We start from the raw sequence: 19,527 nt of genomic DNA, 5'->3' as shown, positions 1-19,527 counted from the left end.
TAGCTTCCTTTTGTCCAGACTAAATCAAGTATAAGAGAGAGAAAAAAATTTGATACTATGCAGAAGACCATATCCTAGAAAAGGATAGGTGATTTAGTTATTTATGCATTAATTCTATGGAGTGCCAAATCTGAAGCCATTTTTTTAAATGGACAAATGCAGCTTCCCCAATGCAGGTCAATATGCAAAATATTCTCTCGTTGTTATGCATTCGCTAAAGTAAATACTCTGTTGTATGGACTCCTCTTGATAGACAATATTATTTTATGTATGATTTAGAGACTACATTTCAAATAAAAGTTCTGGAAATTCTTTTAATGCTGAAATTGTGAACATATGTTTGAGACTTTGTAAAACATTTAATTATGAAAAATATTTCTTTGAAATTTTAAATATACCCTATCTTTATTTTGTTAATAGAGTATTACCATGTGGTGTTTTTATTTTAGAAATGTGGAGAATTTAAACAGCTAATCTCTGAAGGATAATATTCTTTTTCAAAAGTGTAAAACTATTCTAACCTGGATGGTCAAGAAACAAAACTGAAAGCCTTTTCTGCAATAGAGAATAATTTAAAACATGTTTAAGAAAGAGAATGACCAATCCAGGTAGACAAGACTTGAGTTTATTTATACGATTCATATCTCCCTTCTTGAAAGGACATTTACAAACTTGATTTCAAAAATAAAAGAACTTCTGAATGACAAATGTTCACGTTTTAATTTCAATATTACAGGTATGTTCTTTTGTGATAAATTATCAGTTGAAAATGTTCCAGTGAAATCTGCTATCAATTAACTTAACACTTCATATAAGAAATAATAAAACATTTATTTTCAAGTCTTACATATATTACTTAAAATAGATACAAAGTTCAGTGTGTAATTTTAAAATTTCACTGCTATTTCAAGCTACCTGAAAGAAAATGCCTTAGTGGAAAAAAATGTTTTGATTGTTTTTACTAAGTATGACTTTTAAAACAAGCACTGTTAGTAACAGTCCACCCATATGTTATTTAGCAATTAGGTAGGTCAAATAATGCATGATATTATCTTGAAAGAAAAGAAATAATAGTTGTTGGGTAGGTGCAGGTAAAATAATATTTGGAGACTATTATAATACGCAACTTAGAATCAAATTCAAGAAATTGATTAAAAATATAACATTGAACAAATTCATAAATAATTGTTTAGTTTCCATCTTTTAATATTAACCTCACTGGTTGAAGCACACTGAAGACAATAAGATAAGGTAGTAAAAAAAACTGTACATCTGATTGATTGCTTGATGGAGGCATCAATTTGTTAAAACAGCTTCTCATACATATTTTCCTGTCCAAAAAATATAAACTTGCTTATTTTCCACATATACAAGTATCCTGTGAAATCCTGGACTCTGAAAAGAAAAAGGTTGAGGTATAGCATTGAATAAAGCATTAAAATGTATGATGTTTTTGGCTGAAATTCAGCAAAATTACGAACAGTAGAGAAGAGTTGATCGGAGTGTGCTTCCAAAAGTCTTCCAGGTTTTGCCCTCTGAGAAATTTGTTGGCGACATCAAATAATTGAACTCTTCAACATCAATATATACAAAGGCATTTTATTATTCATCAAAGAAAGGGAATTAGAGTCATCAGAAATTGCAACTTTATTTTTTCATGATACATGTATTTATTGCCATCATAGTTCTGCAGTTGTCATAAAATTAGAGTCAGATGGAATTCAGAGACACATGCAAGTTTTGGAAATGGACACATAGATAACAGTATAGAACTGTACATAAAATAATTACAATTTATTAAACACACTGTTTTAGCACATCCTTGATGGATGGGAACGAGCACCATGTCTTTTATGAATATATATTTTTCTCTTTTTTTTTTCTACAGCACCAAAGAAATCCAAATAGGAAAAGAAGAGATGAAAATTGGGAATCAAGAATAAGGCCTGTTTCCATCTTAGCCACACTATCTTATATTTTTATGATTTTCAAAGCTTTTTTCATGTGATTCTGCTCCCACAAGGGCATCGATATTTCCTAATTGGTACATATGTACTTAGCAAGTTATTTTCTACACCATTCTTATTCAAAACTTGCATGTGGCATAAAATGGGTTGGTGGCACCAAGGTATATTTTCTGTTGATTTCATATGTTCTTTGTCCTAATCTTAGCCAAGAAAACAAACAGGACCAACTTCAAATCCAAACTTCTGATTCTGATCACCAAAGTCATTGATCATTACATCAACGATAGGTACTTGGTCAATTTTTGGTGTATTGATTTCAATCACAGTCTTTTCATAGCCTTTTCTGGACTGTAAAGTTAAGCAGAAATAAAAAGTTATACAATCATTTTATATTTTTAAGATATGTTATTTTTTCTTAAGCTTCTGAGTGGACATAAGAAGGTAAGAAAGAAGAGAGTGGAAAACAAATTTGCCATTATCTTTGTAGTAATTAACTCTTCTTGTTATCACTGATGTCATATGTAGTTTTAACTTTTGAAAGTTGACCGTATTTAATACTTAGCCATAATTACTCAAGATAATGCTCTAATATACTGCACAGTTGGAGAGAATCTTACTGAACTGAAAAATACATTTTAACATGAAAACTGATATTGGTACTGGGTCATACCCTTACATAAATAATATATCCTTACCATTATTATAATAATTCTATATGTATATATACACACATAAATATATATGTATATATACACACAGACAAATTTGCTAAGAAAAATTTGAACGCAGTATAAGAATTATAATGCAAGAAGTCTAAAGCTGAAGCATTTCTATTGCTATGTATTAATTTTATGAATAATTATCAATACATTATATTGGGAAATCCTAAACGCTTTCTCCTTTTACATGCATTATGGTCTCTTCTTTGATCTATGTGTAACCTACTCACTTTGTTTATTTGTAATTGTGACTTCTCTTCACTCATCAGCTAGGACAATAAGCTTTTTAGGATGCTCTATTGGTCATTTGCTCTTACGAAATTACCATATGTGTGAGAAAGACAGTTCCAGAGGATAAAAATAGCAAAATGCTAATAACTGACTAAATTGTTGTAACATAGTACCAATAAGCATGCCCCTATAAGCAAAATACAGAGGTAAGAATTATCTATGGTATAAACAGTATAATGATGATTCCTTTATCTGTCATGTTAGAGTCATGAATTAAGGAGGCAAATGAAATAAGGCTCTTGATTTTTTCTTTTTTTTCATTTCAGGAGTATCTAGCTGTAATAGTATTCAAATATCAGGAATAATTCCATAAAAATAACATACGATCCGAGACTACCTTCTGTTATGACTTTTAAAATGTGTCTATATGTATGTTTCAGAGATTCTGTGTCTCTGTGTGTGTTTGTGTGTGAATATTAGTGGTCTCTACTATACTGTACTTTAATATGTCAGTGTTAAGCATCAAATCTTAATAACAATTGACATCCACTTCATGACAGAAATCTGACTTAGGGCCAAAGTGGAATGGTTACACACTGCTTCTCACCTCTGTGAAAGAAGGCAAGCAGAGATTATACTCACCGCACAGCCATCATATAAGGCTTTGATGTAAGGGTTGTTGTCATAGGACATCTCCTCATCATTCGATCCCAGGAACCGAAGTGCTTTGTCATAGCTTCCTGATGACACATCGTACCAGGCTGCTGACTGATGACAGCTGTAGGTGAAATTTTGCCGAGCAGAAGCAGTCAGCAGTTTCAGGAATGTCATTTGCACCATATTAATGGAATTGCCTTCCACATCTAAATATGAAAGCTGGGAATAAGAGAATAAAGAGACACATAAAGACTCTTTTACTCTTTTCTGTTGTAAAAGAATAAAATCACTGTCAACAGTGAACTGTGATCCCAGAAGCATGTGGATGCATCAATAGACCCATTTTCACTTAATGAAAGAAAGTATGCATTGAGAGGCAGAAGACCCAGATATAGGACTTTATGAAATCAGGATGTACTCCCACCTTAGGTACTGTCAGCAATACTTATTTTGGAAAAAAATCACTTTACTTCTATATATACTTCAGTTTCCTAATCAGTCAGTAAGTATTACAAAAAATGCCTTTGTTTCCAAGAAATGTACCATTATATTTGTGTAACTTTTTTTTGGTCTGTTTTTTTTGTTGTTGTTGTTTGTTTGTTTTTGCGGTACACGGGCCTCTCACTGTTGTGGCCTCTCCCATTGCGGAGCACAGGCGCCAGACGCGCAGGCCCAGCGGCCATGGCTCACGGACCCAGCCGCTCCGCGGCATGTGGGATCTTCCCAGACCGGGGCACGAACCCGTGTCCCCTGCATCGGCAGGCGGACTCTCAACAACTGTGCCACCAGGGAAGCCCTATTTGTGTAACTTTTTAAATAATAGAGTGGTAATATAGTAAAAATGAAAACTGAGGAATCTCAGTGCAATGCAAAGGTTAACTATTTTTATGTTGTTTGATTTCACCTATTTTCCTAACGTATCTACTTGACAAATTTTTCAACATGTTCTTGAATTTTTCATTTTGGCGGCACAGTCTTCAAAGAGGTTTTTGGTCTTCTAATTTTCAGCACAGGCCTGCTTGTTTGTCTGTTCTCGGATGATGTAATTATATTCATCATTGTATCACCAGCACCAAGCATATTGCCCAAGACACGCAAGTGAATATTTGTTGTTCAGGAAATACTTATTTTGTATTTAGAGCAGGAAAACAGTCTTAACTGCAAATTATTAAGAACTCATTTGTCAAGCTCATAATTTGTTTTATTGTATATAAATAAACTATCTGGGATCAGCTGAAACATAAACCTATATTTAAAAAAAAATTAAGAAATTCGCCCAGATTATAGATTCACTCAATATAAAGGCAGTTATCTGTGACTTTCCTCCTTTTTGTTGATTCTACTTAATTCTTACTGATTAACAGTTCAGATGATGAGGATCCTTGAGAGGTTGGAGAAAAAAGAAAAACAAAAAACAACAACTGGGAAATCCACTCTAAGGAAAACAAAACAAAACAGCAACAAATAAAACCACACACAGAGTTCTATCTGTGCATGTATCTTTATCTCATACAAAGATACAAATGTAACATGGATATTTAATATGTGACTGGAAGACTGAACTAGACAGTTACGTCAAGTGGAGAACTTCACTAATATGAGTAGGTTCTTATAGGATAATAACTGTGTAAATAGTCATCAATGGAAAAGAATACCTTTTTTAAAGAATGTTAAGCTATTGAATAATTATCTGAATAACTGAAAAACATTCATTTAAATACATTATAATTAACATTTTAAACACATATATATTTTTAAACAGCTTTTAAATGCAAATTTAGTTTTGGCATCCAATTTTAAAATCTCTATAAAATGATTGATCATGAACTGGTAATTGTATGGAAATATTTAAGTAAACTTGTGCTACAATATGTAAAAGGTCAGGTCAGTCAGCTAACTTTATTTCCAGATGTAACTATCGGAAAAAAGTTTCACATTCCAAAAGTTCTTACTGAAATTGCAAACAAAGAATAAATTAGTTTTCAAGTATAACGGAAGTGAAATAGGGTCAGAGATACTAAATAGACATTATATTTTCTATATCTGATATTTCTAACATAATCCATTTTTATGATATCTATCTCAGGTACTTAGGGAAATGCATACTTTATTTGATCTTAATATTTTAGTAAATTTAATATATTTCCATTTATTTTGAGACAAAAATTTTAGACTTCTCTCTAAAATACCAAAGTGGTCTAAGAGGGAGGTGGGAGGAATTGGGAGATTGGAATTGACATATATACACTACTGATACTATGTATACAATAGTTAACTATGAGAATCTACTGTATAGCACAGGGAACTCAACTCAATGCTCTGTGGTGACCCAAATGGGAAGGAAATCCCAAAAAAGAGGGGATATATGTATACGTATAGCTGATTCACTTTGCTGTACAGTAGAAACTGACACAACATTGTAAAGCAGCTATACTCCAATAAAAAAAAAAAAAAAAAAAAAAAAGTCCAAAAAACCACAAAGTGGTCTAAGATTTAGATAGAGCAAACTAGGGAATACATGGAATCCTGCTTTTTATAATTTAGACGTTCACAGTAAGGGTCTAGAGATTATATAATTTGAACTTGTATTATGTAAGAGCTTCAAAATAAACCACTTCATGCTGAGGTAATAACATACCAGTTTTCCTCTCTTAAATTCACTAAACCAGCTTCTTGGTTTCTCCTTTGGCCATGATGAAATTCTTACCTGTTGCAAAGGAACAGGAAAATTAGAAAGTAGGTTAAAATTATGAACAGTATTGTTTATGTATATATCAGTAATTTTCAGTAAGACTAGGATGCTAAAGAGTTTTTAAAATGGTCTATCCTGGATTATACAAAATAAAGTAAAAAGCAAAACTTGAGATAGATGTTGTGAATTCCAATTTAGTGAAGACTGAGTCATTTTTTTTCCTGTTTTCTTTAATTGCTCAAAAAGAAGGGGGTGGGAAATAACTTGGTAAAGGCATACTAAGGGTTGGCTGTAGGGGACATGGGTGGAACTCTTAGGTAACCCCTTGCAAAGGAAACCCTCACAATGCCAGTTAGCATCTGCCATCAAGGCAGATACCTTGAGTATTTCACAGCCAAGGGAGGCATCCTGAAGCATCCAGCTAGTAACTCAGGGCGGGATGCTATGGAAAAGTCATTGACAGGAAGCAAGCCCATTATTCCCTGCTGGGGAAAATGGGAGTTTCCGTGCCTCTGCATGCCTACGCCACTTCCTAAGAAGAATGTGATTTACTAAAACAATACAAATAACGTCAAAATTTCCCACCTATAAAATGTTTGGAGAATGTAATTATGCTAGTGAAAAATCTTTCCTTATATTAATAATTTGCCTGTAATTTTAAAGATAGAGCTCACATGTATTAATATTGCTAGGTGAAAATCAAGGAATGTGTTTGAAGAGACTAAACATTTAAAATGTACAGAAGTGCAGAGAATACTCTTATTTTATGTGAAAGAATCGTTCTTTATAAAATTGTGTATTTTGAGCATAATATACAGCTGTGAGTTCTACCACGTGGTAATTGGAAAGAATACTACGCATGCACTAAAATCTGAGAATCAGCTGTGCTGTGTCATGGAAAGCCATAGAATTTTAGAGAGCAAACAGGTTCATAAAGAATACATCTGGGTAAAAAATAAGAAAAGAAGTATTTGTCAACTCTGTCACTTTGGTGTCTTATTCATATTTATGCAAATGAAATGCTCTAATTACCCTGTAAGAAAAGCAGATAAATGAAAATATGACAGTATAATTTTCCTGCTTAGTTCAATATTGCAAAAACATGGCAGGAACTGTCAACAGTCACCACCAAAACAGATTGGTACTTACGCCCTCTGACTTTCTGTCTGGATAAATGCAAGTCTCACCACCAGATGTGAAATTACAGTAAACTTTGAAGGAATCTCCTGAGCAGCCTTGGTTAGGATCAATCCAATATTCACCTGGAAGTAGGAAAAAATACGTCATACAAATACATTTATACCCAAAACTGAATATATTATATACCAAATTTTATTAGAGAAATAAGGAAAAATGAATATTCATTCATCTTTTCATTCATCTTTTTCCACATGAATCACTTTTATGTTTTTGGTCATATTGAGGTACATGTTTGAATACTTAAAGAGCAACGCTTTGTCTTTGCCAAATGCTCCCATACGCTCTGCCTGGAACATTCTTTTTTTTAATCTTAGCATGCCTATTACTTTTAGGTTTCAGCTTAAATGCCACCTCCTCAAATATTAACATTCTCTTATCCATGTGTAATAAATTGCAAGCACATTAGGATGAGATATACCTGACTCTAAATACCATATGTATTATTTACTACTTAAGTAATCTGAGTATAATAATCAATATATTTTTCCTTGATTTATTTATCTGTAATGATGGAGGTGAGAGTATCCACTTAGCCTCAAGTATCATAATTTTGCATTACTTTACAGGAAAAACTTCATGCAGTAAGTGTACTCCCCCTTTGAATGAGCTCCTAAGAAGAAAGTCTATTTTATATATTTAAATGCAGTTTGCTATTAATTCTATTATCTAAATGGTACAGAACAAATTTTATCACGTGAATGACCATGATGATTAATTTGGTGTTAGGTGAGTAAAGATGGTAAGTAGTGGGGCTGACAAAATGTTATCCCTTAAGTAATAGACAATGGAGCTTTTATTAAACAAGAATTATTGGGATACAGACTTGATATACATGTGATGATTACTTTGCTTTCCTCTTACCATTTTTCATGCTGACACTTCATTTCAAATATTAATTTGAATTATGTCAATCCACTGATTGTGAACTTTGAACAACTTAAAAGCTCCAACTGCTTAGCTTAGTACTGGAACTCCTGAAAATCTAATGCCAGTTTGCTTTTTGAAATAAATTCTTTAACAAAAAATTTACACTTTTTCTGATCGTGCCACTTATAAGTTCACATCTGGAACAAATTGAAATTCACAGGAAAGATTTATAAAAGAAAATAAAAATCATCAAAGATTTTACCAACTGGAATAGCCATGCTTAATCTTTGATATTTCTTAGGGTTTTAAAGAATATATAATTTTGAATTATATGGTAAGCATTATTTTTATCTTGTCTTATTCAGTCAACATTGTTACTAAATATTCTTTCAAATAACATATACTTAATTACTAAGATACCTTTATGGCTTCATGCCATTTCAGCTTGCAAAAGATTTCATAGGAACCCTCTAATTTTGGAGAGCAGAGGAAATCTGTATCTGTCATAATTTGCTATTATAAATTTTATGGTTTACCTGTCTCCATCATTATACAATAGTAGCCCGAGGGCATTATTCTTTATCTGTGAATCTCTGCATGAATAACAGTGCCTGGCACCAATAAGTTAATAAATAAACATTTAATTGTAATTAATTAAAATTTAATTAATTAAAGAATCAATAAAGCTAGTTAATATATGGAAAACACAGGGAACTGTAGTCCATAGTGAGCTTTCCATCCCCAAAATTTACAAAATTTTTTTCTTGACTGCTCAGGTTCTAATTAATCACACGTTGTTTTATATTGTCAGTACAGGCTGTCATCTTTTACATTTGATTTTCAGTCACATATGTATGACTATATTAGCTAGATCAGAAGTTTGGGTCATTCTCCTTATAACTCACTGAATTAATGTGAAACTAAATGTATCTTTTTCAAATAAATATATTATAAATTTGAATACATTTGATAGCAGTTTGTAAAGCACCCTTAATAATTAACTGTGTTTTCCTTTTAACGGGCTGTGCTTAAGATAGGAGATTTTTTCTTTCTTTTTTTTTTTTTTTTTTTTCCCCGGTACGTGGGCCTCTCACTGTTGTGGCCTCTCCTGTTGCGGAGCACAGCCGGACGCGCAGGCTCAGCGGCCATGGCTCACGGGCCTAGCTGCTCCGCGGAATGTGGGATCTTCCCGGACGGGGCAAGAACCCTTGTCCCCTGCACCGGCAGGCGGACTCTCAACCACTGCGCCACCAGGGAAGCCCAAGATAGGAGATTTTAAGACATTCTTTGTCATAAAAAATGTCTCTTCCTGAATTGCGTGAAACTTTTCTATCTATACTGAGTTATTTAGATCTCAGTTACAACATTCATTATATGATTGATAGTGGGAAATAATGTAGTCCCACAAGTAAACAGAGTGGCAAAGTATTTCCACATAAAGTGGGAGATTTAAAATCAGATATAGATCTGCCCCTTGTTAGTTTAGTATTGTGTGAGTTAGTCACTTAACTTAGGGTACTTGGAACTCTTTCCTTCTCAGAATAGGTATGTAAAAGTTTTGTCAAATAATAGGTATAGAAAATTATCCTGATTATTATTACAAATAAATTGTTCACAGTTGTTCTGGTATTCATGGATCAGTGAAATAAATTTTTACCTCAAACTATCCTAATTCTTAAATATTCTGTTCAAATCATTGCTAAACTGATAGGTCACATATGATTCAGTTATGCTATTTAATCATTAATGCAAAGTGAGTTAGGATATAGGATATAAATATAGTAGCATGCACATATGTGTACACACATCAAACCCATTCTGTGATGGTTATTACAAGGAAAATTACATTTGTTTTATCTATAATCATCCAAAATGAACTTGTCATAATTTAATGAAACCTTGCTTAACAAGACAAAGATTTTCCAGAGCAGACGTTGTTTTAACAGTGTAAATGACTTTTTCTGTCTACAAAATTGGAATTAATAATTGTTCACTCTCGTTTTATTTAGAGACTATATTAAACATTTAACTAGAATTAATGAGCTGACAATGCACCTTGGTAACTTAGAGGCTCAGTGCATTTGCTTGGTCATGCATTATTAACATACCATCTGGGAAGTCAGGATGGCTGAGTTGCAGATCTTTGCAAGTTCGGGCTGGGTTGGTCTGTGTACCCATTGGAAACTTCATATGCTCAATGTCTTGCTTCAAGGAATTGAGGGAACCAAATATTTCCTCCATTCCATCAGTGTAATCCAGAATATTATCACCTGCATCTGATTGGATGTTTTCTGTATGTCTTCTTGTTTTTTTGGGTGATAAGATTGGTAAAGGCTGTATGACTTCACCCGGTGGACCCTGTAAAAGAGATGGATGTGCATGTAACTGTTTCCTAAGGTAAAATATTCTGTAGATATTAGTTATTACTGTTGTTATTGTTATAAGAACTTATAGTTTGTTTAACTTTTCACTGTTTTCCCTATTTTCGATGTTTTCTCTAATTGTTAAAATACACGTATTATGTACATATATCTCTTTATATATAAACTTTGTGAATTCTTTTAAAAAGAATCTAGTGGAGATATTGAAGTAGGCACAAAATTCAGATGATTTCTGGACCTTTTTATATACAGGTAACATAGCACAGATTTGTGTGTACATATGTTATATCCATTACTTTCTTATATATTAATTAGTCCTTATTTACATGTCCTATCTCTGCAACTAGATTTTAATCTCTGAAGCTTAAAACAATAATTTAAAGTTCTTGTGCTATATAATGAGTTGTCTATTGTGCTTGAAAATAATTCATATCATGTTTAAAAATACACATTAGCTGGTTCCAAACATCTATAACTTTATAAATAAACAAAATTAAAAGAAGTGCAATCAGACTTGAATTTATATATGTGTAAGAGTAGAACTACACCAAATAGTTAATCCGTATTGTTATGGATTGAACTGTGTCCCACAAAAATTCATACGTGGAAGTCCTAAGCTGCAGTAACTCAGAGGAAGACCTTATTTAGAAATGAGGTGGCTGTAGATATAATTAATAAAGTGAAATGAGGGCCTAAGGGTGGGTCCTCTTCCAATACGACATGTATCCTTCTAAAATAAAAAAATCTGGGCACAGAGACACACATAGACAGAAGACCATGTGAGGAGACACAAGGAGAAGAGAGCCATCTACAAGCCAAGGAGAGAAGTCTCAAACAGATGTTTACCCCACACCCCTCAGAAGAAACCAATGCAGCTGACACTTTGATCTAAGACTTCTGGCTTCTAGAACTATTATATAATACATTTCTATTATTTGAGCCATGTAGTTTGTAATACTTTGTTATTGCCATCCTAGCAAACTAATACACATATAACTTGGAAACAAGTTCAAGAAGGAAGCCTCAAATTTTTTCACATGGATCTAACAGGCTTGTGTGAAGCCTGGAAAATGTCAGTGCTAAAAAAGTGGTAACTATTATCATTGCTTTTATTATTATCATTATATGCAGTAGGAAAAAAATGTCAAGCATCTGAACTTTTGTTTTTATTCCTAGTCAGGTATTAATGTATCTTTGTGGCATACAACCAGTTGCTTTCATGAAAATGTGACATGAAAAATATATGATTTTCTTGAAAAACTAATAAAGGCAAGATTATTACAATAGTTAAGGTATCTTTACATTCAAAGAGTGAAGCCAATTAAAAGACAAGTGTTGGCATGTAGACCTGAGTACTTAATTAAGGTAGTTGCTATTTCCTAGAAAATCAGCACTTTGACAGAATATGCTTTTTAATCCTTCTTATAAATTCAGAGAAATCACTGGCAGTCTCAGGATGCTAACTGTCAGAATATCACGCTTTTTACCATGCACTTACCGGAGGCCCAGGAGGCCCTGGAAGACCACTGTCACCCTTCTGGCCAGCAGGTCCCTGTTAGAAAGAATAAGGAACAACATAAATAGAGAACAAAGCATTTGAGTAGGTGTCACTGAAAAATTTAGATGTCAAAGAGAAAGGTACTTACAGTAGAGCCTTTGGTACCCTTTGAACCTTGAGGACCCTGGAAAATGCAAAGGCAAAAGTACACATAAAAGTCTGGAGAATGTGCGTCTCTGGTGTATTTATAAGTTTACTTTATAAAATTCTTTTGTTTTGTACTTACTGGTAAGCCTGGAGGACCAGGTGGACCTATGGGACCAGCAGGGCCTGGAATACCCTACAGAGAGAATCATCCAAATTAAAGAGTTTTTCTCAGCGATTCCATTTTCATATGTTGCATAACAACACACATTGCAAAATTTAGACAATGCAAAAATACATAAGAATGGCCTAAAATTTTCCATCGTGAATCTAAGAAATAACTTTTGCAAGATGAGCTGTATTTTTGTCCATTTTGCTGCAATGTCTCCCTCTCTATGCATATGTCTTTACATTCCTGCAGCCTTCAGAATAATGATTTGTATGTGTTGGGGATTCAATAAATGTTTGTGTAATTAAATATTGAACTATAATTTTTATGGTTTCTAACTTAAGTCATATTTTTATTTATTTACTCTAAGGTTAAATAAATTTCTTTTTGAAAACACCATTGACTTAAGGAGATTAAGATGCTCTAAATTACTTCCTAGGTCATGTTTAAAGGAATGTCTGCAGGTGTGTGAGTGTATGATTGGAAAGGAGTAGGAAAATAATTTATATCTTTACTCACTCCATCCCCTTTTACTCCTGGAGAGCCTTGAGTTCCAGGGAGTCCTCTGTCACCCTTTTCACCTTGTTCTCCTGGAGGACCAATCAGGCCAATTAAACCAGGATGTCCCTTTGAAAGGCAAAGAAATTTTAACAATATATAAATTACAAACATATATTAAATTATAGTCATAAAATAATTGCACATTAAATTTATGAAACATAAGAGTAAAAAATTAGATAAAAACTTTAACCCTTTCTGAATGAAATATAGGATTAAAAACCTCTTTCCCCTCACCTAACAGGATCATTTACTGATTACATTAAGTGAGACCTTTATTAAGGGTTGGGAATATTATTGAAAAAAAATTTTCTAAAAATATCCCCTTCAGTGTTACATTTACTTAAAGGGAATTCCTTCAACTAAAAGATTAATAATGACTACATATAATATTGGTGAAACAAACAACTGAAAATTCATTATTTTAAAAAGCATCTTATTTTATATGAAATTATTTCTATCCTTCACAAATTTTGCAGCATCTAAGAAACATTTAAAGATTTAAAAGTAGTTTTAAAAATATTAATGCCATTCTAAAAATGTTTTATTTTCTTTAATTATTTGGTGCAACAGAGCATACATATCTTTCAAATCATCTGAAAGATAGTCTAGTTTAAATTTTTTATTTTCATGTTTAAAAACATAAAAAATGACCATTTTGTTATTCTATCTGTTTATTTTCTGAATAGTTATTTTAGTATAACCATATGCTTTCTCCATATGGTTCCTACATAGGAACATTGAGAAATATAACACTGAATTCTGGTACATTTTTCACTATTACTTTGTATATTTTCTCTTTTCTAAATTCATCTTGGAAGCTAAGGACTGATAACTTTTTCCTTGGTTAGAATGATAAAGGTATTCCTTGAAATTTCCTTTTGAGTGATATTAGTCTGCAACATTATTGTCTCTGCTATTAAGAAATCAACATTGTAATAACACATTCTTTTATTCTCACCTTCTCACCCTTGGAGCCAGGGTCACCTTTAAGACCAGGTAAGCCAGGAGGTCCCTAAATAATAAACATACATAGAGTAGTTGCAAATTAGAGAATCATATTACTATCCACTGGGCAAGTTGGTTTCGATTATATGATAGGGTTTAAAATTAATAATGACCACTGGAAAAAAAAATAATGACCACTGTTTATTTTTCAGGATTCTAAATAATTTTATGTGTTTAAAACTCTACAGTTTGATAGTTAACCATAATAATAAAACATAATATTGATAAGTTTGATTAAATAAATATGAAGTTAGAAATAGGGCATGATTTATATGGTTTTTCAGTTGAAAGAAAAGATGCATTTTTAATTACACTAATTTTAGAAGAAGAGGTTTCCAAGTTATACATTCATTTAATCGAATATTTCTCTGTTAAACTCACATTCAAAGGTTACAATATTTCCAGTAAAATTTAAAGAAGAAAACCTCAATAAACTTTTGACCATCAATTGACCATTGTTAATCATTTTTCCTAAATAAACTCCCAAGATACTATTTTTAGCTGTAATTTCTGAATTCAATCTCTTAACTAAATGATTTGTAAATGTAAAGATAAGATAATTTACTTTTCTCATATTATTGGACCTGTATTTTAATTATTTAATCCTTTTTATATTCTAAGGATAAGGCATTTATCCATTTAGGCTAAATTATATTTTAATGAAAATTATGGCATGATTTTAGCAACTAACTCTTAGTCTTGGTCCCTACTCATGAAAATATTCATAATGATGACTTTTAAACAGACTTCTAAATATAAAAACTAGTGTACTCCAAATTGAAGGCAACACAAAATAAGATCCTTATTCTGAAATTACAACAAGTTGCTATGCAGGCAACAGATTCTGTCAGAAAAAATGTAACTGACAGATGGTTTGTAAGATTGTGACTGATGAAACCAGGGCCCAGATAATACCACCACACATGAGTCACTACTGCCTACAAGTACTGCATCAAGAAACAAAGACAAAATATGAGTTTTCTCTATGAGTTTGAATTATATAGACTGAATTGAACTATTTGAATTATAATTTTAATAATGATTTTAACATGGCACTTAGTAATCAAATTGTTTTAATTTTTACCAAGCTATATGATTAGTCTTTACTATAGTATGTTCCGCAAGGCTACCACAAGTAATTTTTTCCCCCTCTTACTAGGCACTTTTGAGTCTTCAGTGTGAAAGAGCACATTGAGTCTCAGTCCATCATTTTTGTGAATTTAATATATTAAAAGCCATGGATCTAATCCAAGAAGCATGATGTAATTTAAAAAGTATGGGTTCAGAATACAATAGATTGGGGTAGAAGCCTGCTTCTCTTATCAGCAATTTAAATTAGCTAACCAAAGAGAACTTCAGTTCTCTCATCTATAAACCAAGGATTATAATTCCTGTCTCAAGGGGCTACTGTGAGATTGTGTAGATGAGCGCTTTCCATTCCTTAGTTTCTCAAATCTACTCCTCAAACTGAAGTCCTTAATATCAGAGGAAGGTAAGAATAGTGTTAGTATAAGTTAGTCCTGTGTATCAATAGTATTTTGGACTGTTACCAGAAATATTTATATTTGTTTTAATTCATGAATGAATTTGAAATTCTATAAGTATTGATATAAAAGTGAACAATTTCCCTACATCATTCTATTGAAAATAGATAAATTATTTTTGTAGAAATTATGTGCAATTTAAATGTAAATGTACCTAATAATATTCTAGTAAGAAGAAAATTATTAATCCTCAGATGTAAGTTTATATCAATTCAGTTTAGATTCTCTTTTGTATAAATATAAACAATCCTGTCACTTTGTTAAATCTCTTGTAGATAAAAAGGAGACTACAAAGAAATTACCAAATTTACTTTCAGGAATATTCTAAGACTAGGTTTTAACACTGGACTTTCATCTCATTTGCTAACACTATATCAGAGTGGATGATCGCAAAGTTTGATCCTCAGACCAGCAGCCTTAGCATCATTTGTGAACATATTAGCAAAGCAAATTCATAGGCATCATCCAGACTAACTGAATCTAAAATTCTGGAGTTAGAGATCAGAAACAAATCTGTTTCACAGGTTTGTTACTCATTAAGGTCTGAGAAACATGGCTCTGTGGCATTAAGTCCCATATCTGTTAAATCAATATGAAAATCAGAACAGCATAAAGGATGTCATTTATTTTAAAATAAAAACATTACCTATTTAGTATTATTTGTTTAATAATTTTAAAATTAAGTAAGTATATTTTTCATCTACTTTTTTCTCATCTCATCAGAAAGGTTTGGTGAATTATTGGTTAGGAAAATAATGTTGTCTGATAGCACAATTTTAAAGGAATAATATAAATGAGTAATAGAAATAATAAAATAATTCCTTGAGGTCATGTGACCATCAGGATAGATGCCAAACATTCTATATGTTAGAACAAGTGGGAATAAAAAAGCATGAAAAAATAGTTCTAATAAATATATAATTGCATGAAAGAACCATATACCTGTACCAGTAGCAAAAAACATTTAAAAATATTGGTTAAAATTGACATATGTCAGTTAAAAGTAAATACATTCTTTAGATTGAAAACACAAAACTATTAAAGAGGCCAGATTTTTTTTCTTTCTTTACTTCTTATTTTACATTCAAACTCTTTCTGGTATGTGATACACTTTACAGAAATTTTGCTGTTAAGTGGGAGAACTAATAGGAATGTCATTTGCTGGGCATCAATATTCCAACTACTGTTTCATTCAGCGTCTCAGGTCTACCACTCATTAGTTGGGTAATCTTGGATCTGTTCCTTTTTATCTCAGAACTTTATTTATAAAGGTGTTCTAATAATAACTGTGTCAGAGAATCGTGATAATGGAAGAAAAACCAGGCTTACAAAAGTACTGCATATAGTGAAGTGTAATGTAAATTATTGTTATTTGTTTCTGATGTGCCACAGATAGTTATTAATCAGCTTTCTCATCACATTCTAATAGTAAAAGCTAAAATGGCAAAAAAGAAGAAATAATGTGGATTCTAATTGCTCGGGGGTAATGGGAAACATACTAGACATTTTTTGTGTTTGTAATGCATTTAAAATCATTTCTATAAATATTATTCAGGAAGGAGTTAAAGGAAAAGAGTGTTAATTCCTCTAAGCTAATAATCTCATAAAATTGTGAACTATATCTAAGGAGGCATTAGCCAAGTGAAATCAGTTTATTATCATTTTCATCAATTAGAAATAGAAATTGGTAAAGCTATGATGTTGATAGCAGTTATACATAACCCTCTGAACCTGGACCATATCAAAAATAACAACTCTGCATATAAAAATATTATTTCAGGTATACATATTTTCTATTTCCTCTTAGGATATTGTAAATTGAAAAACCCTAGGGAAATACATAATTCATATGTAATAAAGTGAAAAGGAAAACAGGGATGATACATTCATAAGTGTCTAGAATACACAATCAAATATGTTCCCCTGCTGTATTATGCTGTACAGAATATTTGCTTTGAAATACATCTCAAAATTCTAATGCACTGAAGTTTAAAGAAAATGCAGATCCTACTGTTTATTTAGAATGTAGTATTGTAAAATAACGTTTAATTTGGTGAAAGACAAATACTTTGTAGTTTAAACCTGCTTAATCATTATGGAATGCTACACATCTCAAATCTTTTTACAGATAAGTTAAATGTAGCATTTAAAAAATCAAAATATAATTCAGTAACCCATCCTACCGTTTATTCGCACACTTATGGTTTAACAAATAATGTTATCAGATATTTTACTTATCAGTATGTGAAAAGAATTAATGTATGATAATAGTAAGGTAAAATTGTCTGAAGATAAATACTGAACAATTTTTCAGCTAAATTGGAACAAATAGGTTCTTAAAATGAAAGATTATGAAACAAAACAAAATAAAAGCTTAAAACTAAAATAGATGCTAATTGTGTCTTCAAAAAATAAAATAAAAATTAATTTAAAATGATTAAATCATGCTTATTTTGACTATGCAGCAGAGGAGAGAATGTAGCAACCATTACTGTTCTCTTTAAAACACTCAATTTTATTCCCATCTGATTTTTGCTATTTCCTAAAAAAAAAAACACCCCAGCAGTTCAACTTTAAAAATCCTTAAATAAAATTCTTTATACAATCTCATCATTGTCCTTAGCTTTCTTTTAGATTTCACACGTACTGTTTTATTCTCAGTTCCATATGATTCTGAATATTTATCTGTATATAAAATTCATGCATATGTAGAAGTTTAATTTTTGCCATGAGAAATATCTAAATTTTGAAGTAAAAAGTAAATATTGTACCATATCTAAACTCTAGCAGAGCTGATCATATAGAGTGGTCAGACACCAAATATCATCTTTAGAGTTTTAACCGGTGTTTGTTTCACTCTAGCCCAAAGAATTTCTAATCCAAATGTTAATATAAAGTTGTTAGACTGTTACTTATATAGGAAATGGTCTAAGTTGTTTTTCTGTTTGTTTGTTTTGTTTTTTAGACATAGCTCATCTAATTAACATAAGAACCCCATGGGGTAAAAGATATTAATATCCCCATTTAATTCATTTTAACTTCATAATATTCCATAAGATCGATGCTATTCAAATTCTCATTTTACAGATGAGAAACCTAAGGCTTAAAAAAATTGAATAACTTACTTAAAACTTATTCAGCAAGCAGGTAGTAGTGCTCATTTTTGAAACCAGGGTTCTTGGGTTGAGAGGTGATGACCTTAACCAGTAATCACGATATGCTACTTCTCACTCTAATACAAAATTGCCTACTAAAATAAGTACCAGTATTTCTTAGCTGAGCTGAAAAGTTCACTAAATTGCCATAAATGCATCCTGAAGATGATTTCTCCACCAAACCTCATCTCCTGTAGACCAAGTAGCATTTTCATTAAAATTAGCACAATCAAACTATTTGATGGTATGAAAAAGCTACAATAGATTTGCATTCTAAGTACTCTCTGATAAAACAAGCAGCCAGAGAAAGAAATGGCACCCATGTTGCTCAATTCTGATGCTTTTCATTTCACTGCGGAAAAGGATGTGAGTTGTTTATTTAGCTCTTTGCTCTGTAAACCCACATTTACCTAAGATTCAGAAATATAAACTTTTGCAAGCCAGAATCAGGTGGTATGTCTGATGGTTTTATTTTTAATATTAGCTGAAGGAAGTCTCCAGCTTGATGCTTTCTTTTTTTTTCATCTGGAGAAAGGTCAGAATACTTATTGGAAAAATATGAAATAACAAGAAAAAAAATCTTTGGCAAATTTTAGGGTGATATTAAGGTGAAGTATTTTTTTTTTCCCTAGGCTATGACTTTGTACAGTTAGGAATTTAACATATCTAAGAAGAATATTCCCTAAATAGTGATGCAGACATGGAACCGATGATCCTACTTTTGTCAAGTCCCTGTT

The 19,527-nt window shown here is 31.8% G+C and overlaps 1 protein-coding gene across 4 annotated transcripts in view; it reads right to left on the bottom strand.

The window, feature by feature from the left end:
• Positions 1–623: 623 nt before the first annotated feature.
• Positions 624–19,527, bottom strand: part of COL11A1 (collagen type XI alpha 1 chain) — a 196,621-nt gene continuing 177,717 nt past the window's right edge. For all 4 annotated transcript variants that reach the window (XM_060301975.1, XM_060301966.1, XM_060301963.1 and 1 more), the window contains 10 exons: positions 14,045–14,098; positions 13,045–13,152; positions 12,499–12,552; positions 12,361–12,396; positions 12,213–12,266; positions 10,442–10,691; positions 7,416–7,528; positions 6,213–6,281; positions 3,560–3,793; positions 624–2,315 (listed from right to left, as the gene is read on the bottom strand). In XM_060301975.1, the coding sequence (XP_060157958.1) occupies positions 2,169–2,315; positions 3,560–3,793; positions 6,213–6,281; positions 7,416–7,528; positions 10,442–10,691; positions 12,213–12,266; positions 12,361–12,396; positions 12,499–12,552; positions 13,045–13,152; positions 14,045–14,098 (1,119 nt within the window). In that variant the 3' untranslated portion in view covers positions 624–2,168. The remainder of the gene's footprint in view (positions 2,316–3,559; positions 3,794–6,212; positions 6,282–7,415; positions 7,529–10,441; positions 10,692–12,212; positions 12,267–12,360; positions 12,397–12,498; positions 12,553–13,044; positions 13,153–14,044; positions 14,099–19,527) is intronic.

The sequence above is a fragment of the Globicephala melas genome, chromosome 1 (assembly GCF_963455315.2).
Source record: "Globicephala melas chromosome 1, mGloMel1.2, whole genome shotgun sequence".
In the NCBI taxonomy this organism is placed as follows: domain Eukaryota; kingdom Metazoa; phylum Chordata; class Mammalia; order Artiodactyla; family Delphinidae; genus Globicephala; species Globicephala melas.
The sequence above is the reverse complement of the archived record's forward strand: the minus strand, read 5'-3'. Positions and strand labels throughout refer to the sequence as shown.